The following is a 22,975-nucleotide window of genomic DNA, read 5'->3' on the forward strand; positions in this document are numbered from 1 at the left end:
ATGGTAATTCAGAACCATAATTCCATCTGTATTTAGGCATTTAAGTGGTAATCTTTTCCTCTTGGGAGTTAGACAATATTTCCTTTTGCTACTAAAATCAGAAGTCCTTTATTAGGAAACTATGAGATAGGGTTTATGACCAAATTTCTAAGACTTCAGTTCTTTCTGGAAACTTATTACCTAGCCAAATATTAGGATTAAAAAAGGAGGGGAAGCATATCTAATAAAAATATCAGTGTATCACACTTATGGGTTCTACTGAGTAATAACAGAAATATAATTGTTTGACTTCTACCTTAAGCAGATCTGACATTGGGGGAATAATACACTAAAGAAAAATATATCATCTAGAATCTGTCTTCAGTTCAATAACTAGCATAGGGACTCTGGTAAATCAGACAGAGGGGGCCTTGACAGAAATGTTATGCTGTACATCAAGGAATTCTAAACACTTAGTACATTGAAATTAGCAAGGTATTTAACTCACTTTCTATTAATTCTGTAAACAAAAGGGACACAGGACTTGGCAGCAACAGAATTTGTGTGCAGTAAAACCAAGAGCCCAAAGAAAGTCAATTAGTAGGTAGATATCAACCTCCTTCAAGAAATCTGGAGAGTGAAGCATTTCCACTCCAGTTAGCATTTTTATATGGGATACAGACAGACATATATCAACTCTTCAGGTGAGACTAAGTGACAAGGGACACAACAGATCAGCTGGCTACCTAGCAGTTCATGAGAACTCCCCCCGGAGGTTTTGGTTGAAAGCAGATTCAAGAGGAGCTGACGATACAAGGTGATAGCAAAACGAAAAACACCGATGGTTTTAGACTCTATTAATAGTGTACCCAGGTCCAAAATGGGGACAGTCCTGCCATTACGTGACAGCTGGACCGCACCCACAGGATGATGTTTGTCCCTGGGTAACATTTAAGTAAAACACTGATAAACAGAAATGCACGCATGGTGATGAGGTCACAACAGTGGAAACACTCGAGAGCCATGAGGCTTGCACAGGAGCTTGAAGAAAATGTGTCTAAGGGCAGCTGCAGATTTGCTCTGTACTGTTCCAGAGGAAGAACTAAAAGCCCACTGACTGGAAGCCACAGAGCTTTGCTATAACTAGGCTTCTGGGCAATGGGTTGGGAGTTTCATAAAGTAACCACTGTCACTTCACCAAAAGGGGTGGAGCAAAGGCTGAGTGACTTTGTCAAGAGGTTTCAGAAAAGATGCATACACGGAAGGGGAAGTAGAGATTAGACGACCCCCAATGTCTCTCTAAATCCTCAGGGTCTATGTTTGGACAATAATCGCGTGTGTGTGTGTGTGTGCGCACGCGCGCGTGGAGGGTTGAGAAAAGGAAGTTTCTTCATATCTGAATTAGCTAATTATTGATCATTAATAAATTATTTGCCCTGGATTAGCTGGGGATCTTAGAGGAAGGGTCAAAGAAGCATTGTACTGGTATATAGGTCACGAATTGCCTGTCCATAAAATTACCTCTTCTGTCAGTTAGGTATTTGACTAGGTGCTAGGGATTATCCAAGTAAAAAGAGATAGTCTGTGTATGCGTGTGGGATAGTTTGCAACCTTACAGCAGAAACGGACATATTAAGAGACCATTTCAACATAGAAGTACACAAAGGATATCACCGAGAGCGAGGAGGGGCCCACAGGTTAATCCGAAAATGTTTCAATTAAAAAAAAAATGATCCTAGTCCATTTCAGTCTTGGTTGGTCCAAATTATTTGAGTGTTTCGTTCAATGGGAATAGCCCTGCCTTCAAAAGACTGGAAACCATGGGTATTCCGGACTCCCCCCGCCACACCCAGGTTCAGAGTATGTACTAACCCAGGTGGAGTCGGTGGGTGTGACCTTTCTACTTCTCCCCCTTTCCCCACTTGGAAAAAGCAAAGACTCCACTTCACGGCTGAGGGGAAAACAGGGGGCTGGCCAAGAAAAGAAAGGGCTGTCACAGCAACTATGCTGAGCTGCTGGCTGTCCAGCTGGCAGGCAAACAGACCACGTCCCAATTCCAGACTGGAAAACAAACCAACTCAAGACACTCTAATGGAAAATTCACAGGGAAGATCCAGATCCAGCCCTGGTAGGAACAGTTCACCCAGAAAATAAATCCGGGCCAGCACTACAAGGGACCACAAATCAAACTGGGGGGAGACTCTGCTGTGTGATACAATCCTAACTGTTGAATTGGGGGGGGGCGTGGGGCAGGTGGAAAGAGTAAGCAAACAGGGAACAAGGGGGAGAAAAAGACCCATAAGCCATCATGAAACCCCACAAATGAGGGGGGACCCTAAAGGTAAAGCTAATCCCCACCTTGTGTTACAGGCCTTCCTACCTGCCCTCTTCCTAATGAATGAGGTGGAGCAACACATGCAGGTAGAAGCAAGAACAGTGAGCACTGACTGGTTTTAGAGTCGATCCTGTCTAGCTTAAATCTCCCTCCGCCTACTTTTAGTAGAAAGATCCCAGGCAGGAAGTCATTTAACCCCTAAGCCTTCACTTCCACACCAGTGAAATGGGACTGATTAGTATCTCCTTGAAATAGTTGTAGTGACGGTTAGAAAGAATTTTATGCAAATAGTAACCAGAACTCTGCCCCTCGCACACAGCAGGTGTGTGATAAACACACCTAATGCAGTTAAGGCTTTGTTATTAACCTATACTGTGCAAGTATCTGGAAAGGACATTACCTTGATGTGGGCCAGTCCTGTTTTATGACTCATACATAAATCTGCCTATAAACTTTTGTGTCCTGAGACATTAATTTCTTTAAAAGCTAGCAAAACGTGTCATTTTAAGATGCTCTCTAGTCATCTGGGTCTAAAATTATATATATGCAAACAAATTACAGCAGGCAAAGATAGGAAAAACTACCAGCAGCGCCCACTGAGATCTGCTGAACCATGCTAATCATAATGTATTTGTACTTATATAAATTTGTATTTATCCATAATGAATATCCAAAGTGATTTTAAAACATGTCATCTTACTTGGTTTTACACTATTGCTCTCTCTTGAGCTGTGTTCATAACATAAATGAAACCTTCAAGATCCAAAGGGCCTAGAATTCACCAAAAAATTTACTAAAATCAAAAACTCAGGTCTGAAGCTCCAAAGCATAATCCAGATCTTGGATGCCATTACACGGAGAGTTAAAAAGACCCATTTTAAAAACACCAAAGTCGTTATGCTTGGGATTGGAGTAGGAGGCGGGCGTTGTCAACAAAATTCAAGAGGGTGTCCTGGGGAAAATGCTCAGGGGTTTAAAATTCATTTCTTTAAATGAGTAAATTAAACTCCAGCATGTGGAGAAACTTCCACATTTAACCTTTACAAGGCAGACAGTTTCACTGCTTGGATGGTTGGGCATAATTGTATTTTCAGAAAACACCCTGAACAGCTCAAGGGACCAAGATACAGTAAGTAGTGTACTTTTAAGTAGAAGATTCTAGGGGGCTGGCTGGTGTATAAGGGTCCCAGCTAAGTCTGGAAACAGGGTCAACCTTATAACATGCAGAGACCCTAAACACAACTATAGCATAGTATCCTCCACGTGAGACAAAACTAGGGAAGACCACTTTTCGTATCTGTCTCCAACACTTCTTTCGGAGTGAAGAACTGAGAGTCAGTAGGAAACCTCTTGGGAGATGCAGGGTTTGGACAGTTTGCCTTTCCACTTAATACTACTGCAGGACAGCCACAGCTACAGTGTTACTATAAAGACCAGTCAGTGAGCACTCAAGCAGGTCAGTAAAACCTGTAAGGTAAACGGAGGTGTTGCTGAGTCAAGTCGACTCAAGAGCCCAGGATACAAATGACCAGCACTCACAGGAAGGCCGCAACAACAGGCACAGGGCCTTACAGTTAGCACCGTGTCATTCAGGCAACACCCCCCACCGAGGAGAGCTAGTAAGCCCTTGAGAGATGGATGACAACCGAGCGCACAGACGTTAGGGAACTCTCGTCACTGTGAATTAGTGGATAAACCTGGGTAAAAAGTTGGGCATCTTAACTACCCACTAGTCACGCACTGTGTCATTAACAAGCCAGGTCTTAGCAGCTGACCCTCAGCTGTTGTTACTGATACCTCATGGGTGTTTAAGGCAAGGCTCAATGGCTGACAATACTTCCAAAGTTTCTGGTTCTCAATCCTGGCTGTGCAGTGGAGTCACCAAAGGAGCTTTCAAAGATTCTGAGGCCGAGCTCACATCCCAGGCCCGATTAAATCACAACCTCTGGGAGCAGGACCCAGGCAGCAGTATATTCCCAGATAATTTCGAAGTGCAGCCAAAATGGAGAGCCACAGGTTTAGGTCTTAATAACAAATATTTATAGTTTTACCAGACTGAGAAACCATGATCCCATGTATGTGCACAGCACAGATGCCTTCACAGAAGTGATGAGTCAGAAAGCCACATGTGAAGACTCACTACTAACCTGAAATTTAGGTTAATTATATGACACTACCCATTCTCAGTTGAGACAAAATGCCTATGAACCCAAATCACACATACCCCCTCTTCTGACTTATTGCATGGCATGGTAAGGAAGGACAGATCTCTGAAAGTGGTCTGTAATCAGAGGGGGGCTGCAGTGCAAAAAATGGACACTTGAGACGCAGTGATTCAAGCGACTGGAAGTTGGAAGACCCCTGCTTACCTGGGCTCTGTGCGGGGGCCAACAGAGATGCTGTATCAGGGCACGGCTTTATTGCACACCAGCTTTCTCGGTTTATCTGAAAGAAAAGAAAAACAGATTGCCTTTCAGACAGCGAAGTAACGTGAGATGATTTTATAGCTGCGGCAAGTGTATCTAACGTACCAACACTCCTATCTATCGTAAAGTGAGTAAAACTATGACAAGAAAGAATCGTTTCCACAACACAATCAAGGCACGCTATGCTCAATTAAGGCTCCAATAAGAGCAACAGGAAAAAGATATTCAAAGAGAAAATCTGGTGCAGGCCAAGGGCGAAATAAAAAAAAAAAAAGTTAACAAATGCAATGCATCAAAGATCACAATACATATTTGATATCTTTATTTGAAAGTTAAAAAAATACAAAAATAGTTTCTATGGATTCAAGACTTACTGTCGGCTTGGGATCAGATTAAGCATGCTATGTAATTAATTATTAATTTAATACCCACAATAGCTACAAGAAGTTTGTATTACTTGTATCCAAAGAATCAGCTCAGCAGGGTTGCTGAGGCAGTAAGTAACAGGACTGGCGATGGAAAACAAGTCTATGGGAATCTAATGCATATTAAGAAGAAAACATTCCCCTAAAATATTTTTTTTTTAATTTAGCCTTTACAGCTCTCAGTCATCTTATTAACATCACAACCATCTACTTTCATTAAATTTAAAATAATGTAATTTTTTAAATTACCATGAGAGATTTCAACAGTCCTCTCCCCCTAACTGATAAAACAAGTAGACAGACAGAAAACTTGAAAAATATTACCAACCACTTTGATCTACCCAACACATACAGAGCAATTCACCCAACAATAGAATACACATTCTTTTCGAGTACACATGGAACATTCACCAAAGCAGACCATATCCTGTGACATAAAAGAAGTATCAAATTTGAGGATTACAATCATACTACATATGCATTCTGACAACAGTATTAAAATCAGAAAACTAAGAAGTTACCTGGAAAAACCACAAACATTTAAAAAACAAAACAAAACAACAAAAACTTATTTAAAAATCCGTGAATCAAAGAAGAAATCTTCAGGAATCATTGTATAATTAGTTAAACATCAGAAAATATCTCAAACTCAAAAATTCAAACATCACATATAAAAATGCTAAAACAGTGTTTAGAGCAAAATTTATAACATTAAATGCCTATATTAGAAAAGAGAGGTCTCAAATCAATGATCAAAGCTTCTACCTTAAGAAACCAGAAAAGAGGGCAGACTAACGCAAAGCAAACAGAATAAAGAAAACAAAGAACAGATATCAATGAAATAGAAAACAGAAAAATGAAATCGGGGACGCCTGGGTGGCTCAGTCAGTTTAGTGTCTGCCTTTGGCTCAGGTCATGATCCCAGGATCCCGGGATTGAGTCCCACACGTCAGGCTCCCTGAGCCTGCTTCTCCCTCTGCCTGCCCCCCCCCCCGCCCCGCTCTGACAAAGAAAGTCTTAAAAGAGAGAGAGAGAGAGAGAGAGAGAAAATCAATGAAACCAAAAGCTGATTCCCTGAATAGATAAATGATATCAGTAAAACTCCACCCACACTGACCAAGAACGAAAGTTAAAAACTGTAAGTATCAGGAATTAAAATAAATCATTATTACAGATCCTACAGACATTGGAAGGAGAACAAAGAGATATTATGAACAACATTACCATAACAGATTCAACAAGTTAGATTAAACGGAAACATTTCATGGAAGACACAAACTACCAAATCTGCTCAAGAAGATAAAGATAATCTGAATACCCTTATTCTATTAAAGACATTGAATTCAGTTAAAAAGCTTCCTATAAGGAAATCTACAGGCCAAGAAGGCTTCAGTGGTGAATGCTACCAAACATTTAAGGAAGAAATTATACCAATTCTACACAAACTCTTACACAGAAGAGGAAGGAACAACATACAGCTCATTTTTATGAGTCCAGCATCACCCGGACACCAAACCTAGACAAAGACATTACAAGAAAAGTATAAATCAATATCCCTCAGGAACTCAGATGCAAAATCCTGAACAAAAATTAAGATACTGAATTCAGCAACACAGAAAAAAGATCAAGGTGTTATGACCATCCCAGGAATGTTGAAAAATCAATTTATTAACAGACCAAAAACTCCACAAATTAATGATTATCAAGAAATGTAGGAAAGTGCTGGGCAAAATTCAACATCTATTCATGATAAAACTTATAGAACACTGGAAACAGAAATGAAGTTCCTCAGCCTGATAAATGGTATCTATTAAAAAAACGCACACACACACACACACACACAAAACACTTACAGTTAACATTATACTTAATGGCTAGAGGCTAAATGCTTTTACTCTGAGATCAAGAACAAGGCAAGAATGTCCACGCTCATCACTTTTATTCAACACTGTATAGGAGTTTCTTCAATGCAGTAAAGCAGAAAAAAATAAAATGCATAGGTCTGGAAAGGAAGAAATAAAACTTTCTTTATTCATAGCATGATTGCCTATGTATAAAATCCTAAGTAATCTACAAAAATGCTGCTATAATAAATCAGTTTAGCAAAGCTGCAAGATACAAAGTCTAAAATATATAAAAAAGCAGCACTAATTCTACATATTAGCAGTGAATAATTAAAATTAAAACTAAAAACAAAAGTAATACCATTTACAATAGCATCAATAAATATAAAATAATTAAGAAAATCTGAGCAAGACTTGTCTTCAAAGAACTACAAAACACTGATGAGGAAAATTAAAGCATGCTTAAATAGAGACATCATGTTTATACACCAGAAAATTCAGTCCTGTTAAGTTGTGAATTCTCCCCAAACGATCACTACTTGATTCTAAGATTTACTATAAAAAGGTACAGTCATCAACCCAGTGTGGTACTGGCACAAAGACAAACATTTAGATCAATGGAATAAGAGAGAATCCACGAGAGACCTTCAGAGACATGGTGTATTGATATCTGACATAGATACCAAGTGTTATTCAACCAGGAAAAGAACAGTCTTCTGAACAAATAATCCTGCAACAAGCGGATGTCCACATGCAAACAAAAAACAAATCTCCTTCAAATCTCAAATCTTCTATCAACTATAAAAATGAACTAAAAATATACCTAAATATTGAAGTTAAAACTACAAAACTTCTAGAAGTAAACAGAGGGAAATATTTTTTGTGATCTTGGGTCAGGCAAAGATTTCTAAGCACACATGAAAAACCTGAAAAAAATCGACCACATCAAAATTAAATTTTTTTGCTCCTCAAATGCATGGTTAGGAAAATGAAAAGGCAAACCACAGACTGGGAGAAAATATTTACACAGGATCTATCTGTTAAAGGACTGGTAATATAAACTATATTAAAATATAAATTATTAAAATATATAAATATTAAAATATAAACAATGAAAAACCTCTTAAAATGCCATAAGAAGACAAACAACACACTTTTAAAATGGGCACAAGACTTGAGAAATTATTTCATCAAATATATATGACTGGCAAAGAACACAGGAGAAGGTATCCAACATCATTAATCATCAGGAAAGAGCAAATTGAAACCACGAAGAGCTAACGGTTCATATCAGAATGGTTAAAACTAAAGACTGATAAAACCAAGTGTTGACATAGATGTGGAGCAACTGAGCACTGATACATTACCGGAAGAATGCAAAAGAGTACAGCCACTTTAGACAACAGGTTAGCAATTTCTTATGATGTCACAGACACTTAATACAACACAACAATCCCACTGATGGGTATTTACCCAAGAAAAACAAATGTATCTTCGCACAAAGAATTTTACTGGAATTTTCATAGCAGCTTAACTCATGATAGCCCCTAACTAGAAACAACCCAATTTGCTGTCAATAGGTAAATGGATAAACAAATAGTGGTACATTCATACAGTGCAACAGACTTACAACAAGAAGGAATGAACCACTGATACAAACAACACAGATGAGTCTCAAGATCATGATGTTAAAAGAAAAAAAAAGCCAGACAAAAGATATTACCTAGTGTATGGTTCCATTTTTACGGTATTTTAGAAAAGACAAAAGTAGTGTGAGCAAGCATATTAGTGATTCAACCGGAGGAACAGAATGACTGCAAGGGGACAGGAGGGAACTTTGGGGGTGATGGTGATATTCCTACCATGATTGCAGAAGTTACTACACAATTTAAACATTTGTCAAAACTCATCAAATTGTGAACTTAAATTGATTTTATTGCATATAAATTATATTCCAATAGAGCTGAAAAAAATCCCCTAAATATAAGTGTAATATATGTTTTTAGTTTTTATAACTCCCAAACACTTTAACATTATAATCCTCCAGTTTCATTAAAATTTTAGGAAGCTTTGCCAAAATTCCTCATCTTAGAATATTTTTCATCGCCTTCTCAATTCCACGGCCAGTGAGTAAACTAACATTCTCGGCCTTCAATATGTAAGGGACTAACTGACTATACTTTGCATGTCATTTTAGGCATTTGCATTTTAGAAAAAGTAAGTTAAACAATTTGCAAAATATATAATATATACAGATAATATAAAATGTGAATATATTAATAATATATAATATATATTACTTTAAAATGTGTTGTTTCAGTGAAAATTAAAATATTAAAAATAAAATATAAAAAAACCACAATAATGAAATTAAGATTAAATCAAATCTTTTTTTTAAAGATTAATTTATTTGAGAGAGAGGGAGTGAGCATGAGTGGGAGTAGGGGCAGAGGCAGAGGGAGAGAGAAAATCTCAAGCCAACTCCACACTGAGTGTGGAGCCTGACACGGGGCTCGATTTTATAACCCAGAGATCATGACCTGAGCTGAAATCAAGAGCTGGAGGCTTAACCAGCTGAGCTCACCCAGGTGTCCCTAAATCAAATCTCTTTGACTGAATACACTCATTTCTGAGTAACAGTGGTGAGAACATGTTCATGCTGGAGGAACATTCTTCGTGGGTCTCTCCTACCTTCCCCAGGTCTTGTGAGCAAACGCACTGATCGTTCTTTTGTTCTACACTATCTTTTCCAAAATGTCTGTGTATCAAATAGCCTTGAAAAATAGAGATAGTTTCTTTCCGAAGCAAAGGGTAGGTCTGTTTACTATCCAGCATAATAAAGATAATGTCTCAGTCAAGGGCAAAGATCAGGCAGGCTCACCGCCCATTATAAAAACTGAGGTTTCCTAAGGGTGGGGCTTCTCGGCTGTGACGAAGCATCCACCTGGGTTGCTCCGTGCTGCCCTTGGGGAACTTGGGAAAGCAAGAGGAACCAACAAGGAAATGATGTTCATGGTGCCTTTTGTGCAATGACTAATGAATTCATTTGTCCCAGGACCGAGGAGCCCTGTGACTTCAGCTAGCACCCATGAAACTGTCAGGCTAACTTGGGAGCCTGCAAGTAGGGTAAAATCTCAGACCTATCACAGTTTTGACAATTAGTATATATTAAATAGTATTAAAACATTTAAACACAGTGGAAGGCAAAAGTCTCTTGATAGAATCCCACCTATGTGGTGAAAAACCTTAATCTGATTCAGTTTTTCATTGAATGATTATGCTTGAATAAACATAAACAGTATCTATTTTAACTTTTCTGTAGTTCCCCAATTTTTCTTTACAAATTACTTTTTGGCAAATCTTCTGTTTTGTCATAGCTTTAGGTTGACAGAAAAGTTACAAAGATAGCACATAGTTCTTATATACCTCTCCCTCACCAGCGTCTCCAATGGGAACATCTTACATAACCCTGGGACATTCGTCAATAGAAGAAACCAACATCGGTACATTACTATTAACTAAATTCTAGACTGGATTTGGATTTCATTTCTCTTTCCACTAATGTTCTTTTCTGTTCCAGGATCAAAACCAGGATACCACAGGGCACTGAGAGAGAGAGAGAGAGAGAGAGAGAGAGAGAGAGAGAGAGAGAGGGTGTGTACGCACATGTGTGTGTAATTTGGCATTTTAACATTTTCAATGAAATGTAATTCATATACTCTAAAACTCACCCAACTAAAGGGTATGATTCAATGGTTTAGGATATTCGCAGAGCTGTGTAACCATTAACCAATGTCTAAATTGAGAACATTTCATCATGCCAAGAAGATACTTTATCTGCTAGTCTTCACGCCCCACCCCAACCTCCATTTCCCAGTTCTGGGCAATCATGAGTCGACTTTCTGTGTCTATGGACTTGCCTACTCCAGACACTTCACATAAATGGAACCACACATTATGTGGTCTTTGGTGACTGCCTTCTTTTACTTAGCAAAGGATTTTCAAGGTTTTCCCATGTCAGAGCACGTATCAGTACATCATTCCTTTTACTACCAAATAATCTTCCACTGAGTGGGGATACCCACATTTTATTTATTTATGATGGACATTTGTGTTGTTTTCACTTTCTGGCAGTTTGGAATAATGCCGCTATGAAAATCCACGTGTGAGTTTTTGTTTTGGCGTGTTTTCATTTCTCCTGGGTTTACACCTGGGAGTGAAACTGCTGGGTCATGTGATACCTTCATGTTTAACATTCTGAGGAACTGACAGACTTTTCCAAAGTGGCTGCACCATTTGATGTCCCCACCAGCAATGTACAGGTGTTTTATCTTTCCATATCTGTGTCAACACTTGTAATTGTTCTTGTCTGTCTGTCTGATTGTAGCCATCCTAGGAGGTGTGAAGTGGTATCTCATGGGGGGGAGAGAGGGAGAGGGAGGGAGAGAGAGAGAGAGGGAGAGGGGGAGAGGGGGAGGGGGGGAGAGAGAGAGAAAGAGAGAGAGAGAGAGAGAGAGAGAGAGAAAGAATGAGTGTGGCTGGGGGGCATGCCGGGGAGAAGCAGACTCCCTGCTGAGCAGGGAAGCCCCATGCAAGGCTCAATCCCAGGACCCTGGGATCATGACTCAAGTTAAAAGCAGACACTCAACCAAATGAGTCACCCAGGTGCCCCAGGAGTATATATTTTTTTAAATGGAAAATATATTCTAATCTGTTGGTTACTTTCTAGGAAAGGAAGACAGTATGCAGATGTAATATGCATCACCCTTAGGTTTGTCTCCCTCCTTATAAAAAAAAAAAAAGTATTAAATACCTTCTATATATCAAATCATTATGTGAAGCCTTAAAAGCAAAAGTAGTCAAAGTGTCCTGCAAGGTCTCAGAGTTTATGTGAGAGATGTGAAAGTGGTCAGTTACTATGTGCCTTGCACACAGCAGGCACTTAAAATGTGTGCTGACTGGGACAGTGTGAGCTATAATAAATAGAAAGAATGAGAGGAACACCATGAGGAGTAACCATGTTTTAAATGCTGTGTGCATTTCTGGCCAGGTCACAAATGACACAAACAGAGACACGGGGCCAGAGTTAAGGACTCTCTTCTTCCGCTCCATGCAAGGCATTGCACAACACAGTGAGTGGGGAAGTCAGAGACAGCCACACCCTTGTAGAAACAGAAGAGTTGAGAGAGCTCAGTTTCACAGAAGTTAAGGAAGCAGAGGGCTGAAATGAGAAGGTAGGTCCACGGTGCCAACCACGGCAGAGCCGTCAAAACAGATAAAAGACATTACTGGACTGGGCAACTGTGAGGTCTCTTGTGACTTTGGAAAGAGCAGGTTTTAGCAGGACAGGTAAGATCAGAATTAAGGCTGTAAAAGATCTCTCGATATTTCTAGATTCACAGTACTTTACAGTTTGTAAAATACCGTCCGCTAGACTGGACCTCTCTCATGCCCCAGGAGGAGGCACGATGCCATTTGAGAGAGGAGCCCACACACACTCTGTGACGCTATATTTGGGGACAGTATCCTCGCATGTGAACTGTACTGGTAACTGCCTCTGCTCCCAAGACCAAGCTTCTTGAGAACAGAAGCACATCTTTATTCCATGGGTCTCCCGACTGAGTCGTTAAGTGTGGGGTTTAGGGTGGATTCTTAATGAGTCATCTTTGAATTCATTATCTTCAGTGATTTTACAGAGAATGAAAAGTTAGGAGAGCCTTTGGGATTATCACTCTGCCTCCGTTTACCAGATCCATAAACAACCAAAACCGAGGCCAGCAGAGGTGAAGTAACTCGAACAAGTCAGTACGGTATTCAGAAACAGTGAGGGCGTGTTCCTCACTTCCAATCCAGCATTCTTTCCCCAACCCCACAAGTGCCTCTTCTGACTTTTTTCTTTGTCTTGGAATTCAACAATTGTTTAAACAAGTTTTAATAACAATACTAAACTGAAAAAAGCTGGCAAAGTGCAATTCAGATCTCTGGAGAAGATTAGTTGGAAAAGAGAGTCCCTGTTTACTTTAGACAAAAGGATTTAGAAAATAAAGTATCAAAATGAAACAACTAACATATGGAACTGTGGGTGCCAATTTTTTGAGTATCAGAATGCTGTCATTGAGAGATGTTTTCTGTTTGTTTAGGGCTCTCTGTCTAGATGCCTGCTGCAGTCACTGACAGCTAATTAACAGCGATGCGCCGAGGAGGCTCACCGTCTCTATGGACCCAAGACACTTAAGCAAATCTGGCCACAATGCAGTCATCAGCTGGTTCCTTCTTCCGAATTAGGACTCATTTACAAACAATTTAAAAGTAAAATCTATACTGGAAAATGGTAAGGTTTCAGGTAAATCAAGACTCTTTCACCAGGGAAGGACGTGGAAATCTAGCCTAAGAAGGCTTCCCGAAGCTCTCTTGCGGTCAACTACACACAGATCCATCCACACAGGTAGCCAGGCAGCGTACTGGGGGCACCCACCTTAGGCAAGAAACAGTGTTTCTTTGTGAAGCAACACAAAGATGAGTATGATGGGACCCTGACGACAGTTTGCACGGCAGGTCTCACAGTTTACACGTGTTAGGAACCCTCTTTAATTGGAAATGCCATGGGTTACATTTGCCTCCATGCCCCAGGATAACAGAGGTAAGTAACCATGTGAAATGACTCCACCATCCGTGGACCACAGCTCAGGAAACACTGAGTAGTCACTGAAATACAATAGCTATAGAGTACTGGAAACCCACAACAGGAAGGAAGCTCCTAGAATTAAAAAAAAAAAAAAAATTAAAGAAAGATAATTTCTGGTTCAGATAGTTGAGAAAAGCTTAGCAAAAGTGGTGGTATATGAGGTGGGCCTTGAAAGGGGGCAGTATGCTCCGGAGAGAGAGGAGGAGAGGAAGGAAATTCCAGCCACGTGAAAAAAAGGATGAGCCATCAGTTGGGACACTTCAGAGCTGGAGTTCATAGCCTATGGTGGCACAGACTCCTTCCAAGAATCTGAGGGAAGCCATGGAACCCTTACCAGAAACACGCACGTGTGTCCAGTCAGTGGTTCTGGAGCATGTCCCTCAGAACCCCGATGACAGACCTTTTCCTTAGATGTTTCTGAGGAACACAAAAAGCCCAAAGGTTCCCAAAAAGAAGAATCGAGGGTATGGCTACAGTTGAATCTAGGGTTTATTCTCAAGCAAGGGTGGACCCTTCCGCCAGTTACAGAAGCAAGGGAGTGAGAGCAGTATTATGCCCGGAAGGTAACTCTAGAAGCGTACCGATAAAATGGGGTAGCGGGGAGGAAGGGGGCATGGAGCCTCAGGACACAGAGATCAGCGAGGAGGAGCCTGAAACCAGGCCAGTCTGGTGTCAGTGTGCCACCGGACTGGGGACATGTCCTCTGCAGACAGAAGCAGACCAGTACGCCAGCACACAGGGTAGAATCTACAGAAATAAGAAAAAGCGGTCAAAATCCACCATGTAACAGACAGGAAATCCAGTGGGGAAGAATACGATGGCGCACTCTGTTTGACTATGCAGAGCTTCAGGTGCTCAGATGTCTTTAAGAGTTTGACATGAAGCAGCCTGGAAAGCTCTTTCTGGCCTCTTACAAACATAACCAGCGCAAAAGTGAGTGTGCATTGGGGAAATGCATGTTAAGTCCAAACCACAACGAGATGCTGTATTACAGCCCTTCGGGTGGCCACCATCACCTCCCCACCTCCAAAAAACCACTGAGGAAACAACAAGTGTTGGCGAGGGCACAGAGAAGTTGGAACCTTGTGCACCGCTGGTGGGAATGTCAGACACAGCCGTCGCTGTGAAACGGTGGCTGATACTTCCCAAAATGACACGGAGAACTACCACATGATCCAGCAATCCCACTTCTGGGTATATGCTGAAAAGAACTGACAGCTGGGACTCGAACAGTTATTTGTACACCAATGTCCACAGTAGCGCTATTCACAATAGATAAAAGGTGGAAACACCACAAATGCCCATCAATGGATGGATAAATAAAATGTGGTATGCACATACAGTGGAACACCATTCAGCCTTAAAAAGGAAGGAAACTCTGACACATGCCACAACACGGATGACCCTGTGGACATGATGCTAACTGAAACAAGCCAGTCAGCCCAAGTACAAATACTGTACGTTTCCACCTATGTGAGTGAACCAGAGTAGTCAAACTCAAGAGACAAAACAAAATCAGAATGGTGGTTTCCAGGCACGAGGAGGAGGGAGAGAGAAAAGTGGAATTATTATTTAATGGGTAGAGTCTCAGTTTGCAAAGATGAGAAAGTTCTGGAGATGCATGGAGGTGATGGTTGTACAACAATGTGAATGTACTGACCCACCAGGACCTGTACAGCTACTGCGTGGTAAATTCTGTGTTACGTGTGTGCTCCCACAATTAAATTTAAAAAAAAAAAAAGTGTGCGGCAATTAGAGATCAGCAAGCTCGTTTAGACAAAAGTGGTCAAGCAATGCACACAGTCAGGGCAGAGCTGGAATTCTGGGCCAGATGCTACCAATCACGGTCAATGCCATTAACCGGAGGGCCAACTTCATTTGCACCGAGTGTGGAAAGACTGTCAAAACATGTATCAGCATTTTCCACATCCTGTATACAGTGACAGCAACACCAAGCATACTGTCTTCTTGTGTGAACAGATCGTTCTTACTGTATGAGTAAACTGCTTAAGAGATATAAACTGGATTACAAAACATCTCCCCCATTTCAGAATCTGAAGTCACAGGTAAGTCTGCCCTAGTCTCAGTGCTATTCTTCAATAACTGTCTCTTTCTCACTCACACCAAAAGACAACTTAAAAGACCACACAGTGTGGCTACACTGGAAACATGTTCAGAGTGCTTCCTATAGGCCAGATACAACGCCAAGTCCCGAGTACAAACATGGTAACACACCTGTTTGCCTGTAGTCTCTTCCAAAAGGTGACCTCTAAGACTGAGATTTTTCCATAAACAGATGATAAGCTGGTTCTCTGTACTATCAACAATTTTCTTACTTGGCTCTGAAACTAGGCTGGGCAAGATTCTGATTGTTAGCAGATTTAGGAGACAGAAAAGGAAGAAACAACAGTGTCAAGACGCTAATAATTTGAGTTTTAAAAGAGAACAATGAAGAAGATTATGAGCCCCTCTCTCCAGATTTTGCACTATGGCATCTTTGAGGTAGTATGAGCAAGATGCAGGACTGGCAACGGACTGAATGGGTAGGAGAGGAAAGAGTTCAAGATGATTCAGAAACTTTGTTTAGCAAGTGGCTGGAAGTGAGGAAGATAGACACTCTGCTATTACATATCCACATTTTTGGGAGGAAGAAGTTACCAAAAAACTTTCTGGCTCTGACCCCATTTACGATTCTTTAGCTAGAAACCAAACTTAGTCCTTTACCCACACTATCTCCATGATCCTTAGATCACAGACACCATAGGTATTCAACATCCAAAGTTCGGAGGAACTACTTGGCACACGGACCCTGGGACAATGGAAGCTCAGAAGAAATGTCAGGGCCATCCAGGTAATTTTTCATTCCTGCCATGAAGCCTGGGACTCCTTGTGATCATCTAAACTGCACCCATGTTGTGTTCCCATCAGTCTGAAAATAGAGTTGTACATATTTCCAGCAGAGAGGGAACTGCCTTTTGTTTTTGGCAGTGTTTCTCCTACTGTTTATATCTGAACATCCTAATAATACGAGCTCATGGTTACACCCAGCCTTCCCAGCCATTGCTCATATTTACTTCCTCCGCAACTGTCTCAGGAGATCCAGCCAGTTACAAGGCTGAACAAAAGGAAGCAAAAAACCCACCATCTGGACACGGAAGCCAATACTTGAGTCAAAATCTTTTCAGGGCATCAGATTGCAACTGAGCAGATATGCGCAGTTGCCCTCAGTCCTTAGCCTCCTTACATCTTCTGTTTGTCGCAAGGTGGAACTGTCTTAGAGAAAGCAAACGTATAAAGGATGTGTGTATTTCTCAGGAAAATGACACCAGACTTAAAGATAAATTACTCTTTCTGAGCTTTAGCTAATGAGGTCATGTGGCCTGCCCAAACATCATGGATAGGGATGGGGCTGTCCTCTGTAAATAATTTCATTCGATGCACACAAGACATGGTTGCAAATCCTTTAAGCATTCACCTGACACTCTTAATTACTAGCTACAAAGTATGCCGTCAATAAACCATCAATAACATGAAGAATCATATTATTATTAGTAGGCCATATTTTTGCAGGTACCTAAAGTTATAACATTAGTAAAACAGAAATGGGCCTTGGACTAAAATCAGGTTACATTAGCAGTCAATCCTAGATTCAGACACCCTTCTTTCTGGTATGCTAGTTTTGCAGTAAGTTTCAGATATGCAGTGTCCTCTTGTGTTAACACTGGTCTCAGGAATACTCACCATGAATTTAGCTCCTGAACTATGTTAGGTGAAAACTTCTATCATTCATCAACTTGTGAGTTCCCTACCAGCTTTTGAAGGATGTTGACAAAAATAGGCATGTTAGTACCAACGGGTTCCTGCCAACCATAAAATTCTTCCATATCCCATTCTGAGCATGTGATTCATAGTTACCAACCACTTATCATAGGAGCAAGAACTTACACACACATCGAGAGCGCGTAGTCAAGGGAATGTCATACAGCAAGGAAGAGCAATGTGTGTGTGTGTGTGTGTGTGTGTGTACTGGGCCGTGGGCCAGAGGGGTAAGTGACCAATGAATACTGTTAACTTATGCCTTTTTATTTAGCAAAGACTTCAGAAAGGGGGTAACATTTCAGGGATGTTGGAGGCTGATGATGGGAAGCAAGAGCTGATCTGAGGACAAAGACTAACAACATATGCAGCTTTAGGGAAATCTTAAGAGAAGGCCTTGATGCAGGAGAGCTACCATGAAACAGAACTGCACAGAACTGATGAAGGGAAAAGATCGGATTGCAGCATAAGCCAAAGAAAGCATGGAGACATAACCCAGAATGAGAATTGTGAAGCTAACCCAGTGAATTACTAGGATGCCAGTGGGAGGGCCTGCAGTCGTAAATGTGGAATTCCACACCAGCGGGCCCACAATCTGAATTTTGTGTTTACTGTCATCCTCCATCTCTGTGTTCTTACCTTTCAGTACGTTAACTACAGCTTATGCAGCATGATGCGTAGGAATCCTTACTTAGTAGCCCTAAAAGATTAATTCAATTAATAAAACTTTTTTTTTAAAGATTATTTATTTATTTGACAGAGAGACAGCGAGAGAGGGAACACAAGCAGGGGGAGTGGGAGAGGGAGAAGCAGGCTTCCCGCGGAGCAGGGAGCCCGACGTGGGGCTCGATCCCAGGCCCCTGGGATCAGGACCTGAGCCGAAGGCAGACACTTAAAGACTGAGCCACCCAGGCGCCCCTTAACAAAACTTTTTGAGCATTTAATACAAATTAGAAACATTGTTTTCAGTACTTAGAAATAGCGAACAGATGAAAAAATTACAAGTTCATTTGTATAAAAGAGCAAATTTCCACAGACAAAAGTGGAGTGAGAACATACACACCATCACTTGAGAACTGAAGTGGCATATACACCCAAATATAATAATGTTTTAAAAACACTGATTAAAGATACCAAAGCTCAAAATGAAAAATAATTGGAGAATACTTCTGAATGATTAAAGAAAAAAAAATTGTGGAAAAAATCTGCAAAAAATTGTGCAACAAAATGAATTTATGTGAGGTCACAAATTTGCCCTAAGTGTCATGGAAGGAATTTCTACCCTGGGAAAGAAGCGGTCGACACAGCTTCTAAGACTATTTTCAATAGGAAAGTCTAGGGGTGCCTGGGTGGTCAGTCAGTTAAGCGTCTGACTCTTGATCTCAGCTCAGGTCTTGATCTCAGGGCTGTGAGTTCAAGCCCCATGTTGGAGCCTACTTAAAAAGCAAACAAAAAAACAAAAACACAACAACAACATAAAACTCCTAAAGTCTAAAACAGAAAAGAAACACATGTATATTTATATGAAAACCGATTCACATATTCATGTAACAAAAGGCACTGCTGACTTGAAGAGTGGGTTTGCATCCTATTACCTATTACACATGAGCTGTGAGACCGTCGGAAAATTACTGAATACCCAATCTGTTTTTCCATATGTAAAATGAGACAAACACTAGGAATGTAAAAATGAAAAGTCTGGATCTCATATCCATCCACTTCTTCCCACTTCAGACCACAAAACCAAGTTACCATTCCTCGGGCTGCCATAATGGCGGCCTACCTCATTCCCACACCGCCAGAAGGATCTCTTCAAAACATTATTTGAGAAGTAACGTATCCAGACAAAGCCAAGTCCTCACGGCTGTCAAGGCCCTGCTTTTCTAGGTCCCACTTACGACCCTTCTGAAACTGGTCCTCTGCTTGCTCAGTCATGTGACACCCCCGTCACAGTGGCCCGGCCACTGCTTCCCCGAATACCTCAGGGCCTCTACATTTACTGTTCATTCTCGCCCGAACACTTTCCCTTGGTAGAGTGAGCATCTTTCTATCCTCAGGAGATCAGTTTTTTAAACGGCAGCACCTCAGAAACATCTTTTATCTAAAACAGGCCTTCTGATTATTTCCTATATTCCCCACTGCTTATTCCTGTCGAATCACTTATAGCAATTCCTACTTTTTACTGTCTGTCTTTGAGCAATAGGAGGATTTTAAAGAACCGTGTACTCCTTGGACTTAGTGCCGTCGCTGGCATAGAACAGGTCATTAATACTGTTTTAATGTATGGCTCTCAACAACCTTCTTCTCTGTCTCCAAAGCAAAAAAAATAACACGAAACTTAGCTATCTTATTTCAAACACACTATTTTCAGGACTCCTAGTGTTTACTTATTTGTAATCAATGCATATTTTCTGAGAAGTGAAGTTTTCTCTACTAAAACACTTTCATTATACAATTGGCAGCACGGTACAAAAAAAAAAAAAGAAGAAGAATACAAACAAATTCACCTAAAAAACTAATTCCATCCTTCATTAGCTATGGCCTTGTGGAAAAAAAAAAAAGAAAATCACATCTTTGTCAGTCAAGTACTTCATACTCCTCACCATGGCTCAAGAGATGAAGAGAAGCCTTACGCTCTTCCTATGGGGGTGGTGGGGTGGAGCGTGAGGAGAAGGGGAACAGCTGCTGCCTGAGCAGTAAGTCTCAAATGAAATAATGTACATGGAAGTGTTTCGTTAAAATTGTAAAACAGCATCTCCGAGGCCAATAGGCCCATGCTGACTTAGCTGCACTCGTAAAGGCTTTCCTTCCCAGCTAGAGCGTAGAGTACTATGCATTTTAGCATTATTTTAAATGTATGATTCTCCCTGTGACACCTAGACTGGGATGTTCTACCCTCTCTCCTTTTTTTCTTTCTTTCTCTTCCCCCAGACAAGTAAAATCTAAGATCATCAAGAGTCAAGCACATAAAAGTCCTAAAAACTGGGCTCTCCTAAATATATTATATGAGGACAGAAATTTTAAAACACCATTGTGCTTTCACAGAGGTAATCACATTTCGGAGAAACTAAAATTAATAACATCTTGGAACAAGTTCAAAATGCCAAATCCCCAACTGCTCTCAGGCTAGGCCTAGCAAGTCAGACAAGTACCTGACAGCAATTAGGTGGGACAGTGACACCACTCTACCACAAATCACGACTCCTCTCTGGCCCTTCATCCAAGGTGGTAGTTCGTTGGCTTCTGTGTCTAGCCTTCTAGACCCATTTCTTGGCCTCAATGGACCAAGGAAAAAATTTAGGAAGTCCCAAGTAATAAACCGAATTGATAAATTGATAGCACAGTTCCAAAATTTCCTTGACCAGGGCAATACATTACCTCTCTGCCTACACTCTGCTAGCGTTACACTTTCACAAGTTCAGGTACTGAGGTTCTTTTGGCATCTGTGAAGCACTTGGTTGGCTTCCAATTTCCCCTGCCTTTGCCAGAAAACTGCTAAACTTCCAAAAAGTGCTCCTTGAGTTGTCCAACATTCCCAGACTCCCATCTTATGGCTGGAGGAGTCCTTACTAATTTTAGCTACAAGGATGCCTTCTGTGAGCAATTAGCTATTCAGAGTCTCCGCCCCCATCCCGCTTAGACACCCAACATCACTAACGCCAAGAAAACAAATACAGCTCTCAACAGAGTCCACGAAAGGCAGTCAAAACCAAGGCTGAAGCACCACTTTGCAACTGTAATAAATAGGTTGGGGACCCTGTGAAAGGAAATGTCCATCTTGCCCCGACAGAGTTGCAAGAGACAGCAGAAGACAACAGAGAGCGATACCCAGACAGGAAGGGCTGGAGCAAGGGAGGCTGAGGGAACGGAGAACAGGGACAGACGGACAGAGACATCTTAGGAAAGAGCAACTCTAAGGGCGAATTTCTCCCGCTGTGATTTTCAAGACTATGAGGTGCTCCTAAGCTTTAAGAATGCATTTTAAAGCAAACAAAATGACATTTCAACAGTAAGTGTGGCTCAGTGCTGATTCTTAAGCCCCCCTCCTCCCACAGTCTCTGTTCAGATTTTCTTTTAAGAACCCTAAAATCACCAACCTCACCCCTCCGCTCCCGACTTTTCACACATCTTCTCAGCCTTTCTCCCAGTATGGGGCAGCCAGGCGCTCAGTTACCGGACGCAAAGAGAGGAAGGAGCTTGCGAGCTTTGGGGTGTGTGCAGTGCGGCCCCTTACCTTCAGCAACACCACATCTACGGTCCTGTCCACCTTGGAGAAGTCACACAAGCTGTAGCGTCTCTTGTGCCGCTCATACATCTTTGCCCCAGCTGCGCCCCCCCAAGTCCACGGTGCCTAATTTCTCACGCCGAGCTGGAGACACTGCACTCCAGATTCCTCTCTCTATAAAACCCTCAAAGGGTCCAAAATTGATTAAAAAGAAACCAAGTGGAATCCAATTCCTTGAACAGATCGAAGGCTTTCTGGCAACTTCAGAGCACTGTAATTCATACTATAAACAGTAAGTGCCTCCTGATCCTATACTTTAGGCAGATCTTGAGTGAAAGAGAAGCACACAGCGTTTCCATCACTGGCGACAACTCTAGTAGAAAAATTAAGAATGAACCGGCTAAGCATAATGGCTGACGCACGTGGGGGAAAAACCCAAAGCAGGCAATAAAAATCCAGTATGCACTTTGTCAGGAAAAGCGAAAGAGAGAAAAAGGTAAGACAACTCTATTTCAAAGGGATGGCATGAAAACATTCTCATTCTCTCATTAAATTCTGTTCTTGCTTACAAAAACAAAACAAAACAAAAAAGACGAGGAGGGTAAATTTTTCCTTTACAGAAAAAACAAAAACAAAAACCAGCAGAAGCTTGGAGATTCTGTTCAAAGTCGAGTCTTCGGAGTCAGGCTCCTGCTCACCAGGCAGAAGGGCTTGGTTCCGATTTCAGTTGAAAATCTCTAATGACAGCACAGGAAAAGGCGAAAAGAAAGACCACTCCTCCTGCTCTACTCTCTCCTCCCTTCTTGGGCGCTGGCCCTTCCCTGCCCCAGCCCCCCTTTTCCCTCACCCTCAGGAACGTCACTACTTGCCCTTTGAGCTCCGCACCAGCAGCCTTGGAGGTTTGAAAACCTAATTGCAGTGGGAACATGATTCATCCACAGACGGAGAAGAGAAAAACAAGGCTTCTTTTTCCAACCCACTTCCTCCTCCTCCTCCTCACTGTCCCTATGAAAAAGGCTCTGTCAGGCATTGCAAGATGCAACTCGAATGCTTTGAAGTCAGAGCAGTACGATAATAAAGGGGGGAGGATGTCATCCTAAACATCATGAGTAAGTACAACACACTTATCTATTCCACGAAGTACAGAAAATTGAAACTACCCAAGGCGCACACTGCAGCTCCCTGCCAAAAGCAAACCAGTGATTTAACATGAGAAAAATGTCAGCCAAGTATTTAAGGC

The 22,975-nt window shown here is 41.3% G+C and overlaps 1 protein-coding gene across 15 annotated transcripts in view; it reads right to left on the bottom strand.

The window, feature by feature from the left end:
• AKAP13 (A-kinase anchoring protein 13) overlaps positions 1–22,975 on the bottom strand; it is a 317,159-nt gene that overhangs the window by 87,400 nt on the left and 206,784 nt on the right. For 14 of the 15 annotated variants that reach the window (XM_025893070.2, XM_025893069.2, XM_073882272.1 and 11 more), the window contains one exon: positions 4,684–4,759. In XM_025893070.2, the coding sequence (XP_025748855.1) occupies positions 4,684–4,759 (76 nt within the window). Of the gene's footprint in view, positions 1–4,683; positions 4,760–21,744; positions 22,475–22,975 lie in introns of those variants that run through there. The other variant, XM_025893081.2, reaches the window with a different exon arrangement.

This window comes from Callorhinus ursinus, unplaced genomic scaffold (assembly GCF_003265705.2).
Source record: "Callorhinus ursinus isolate GAN/ISIS: 27379988/994484 unplaced genomic scaffold, GSC_fseal_2.0 scaffold45, whole genome shotgun sequence".
NCBI classification, from domain to species: domain Eukaryota; kingdom Metazoa; phylum Chordata; class Mammalia; order Carnivora; family Otariidae; genus Callorhinus; species Callorhinus ursinus.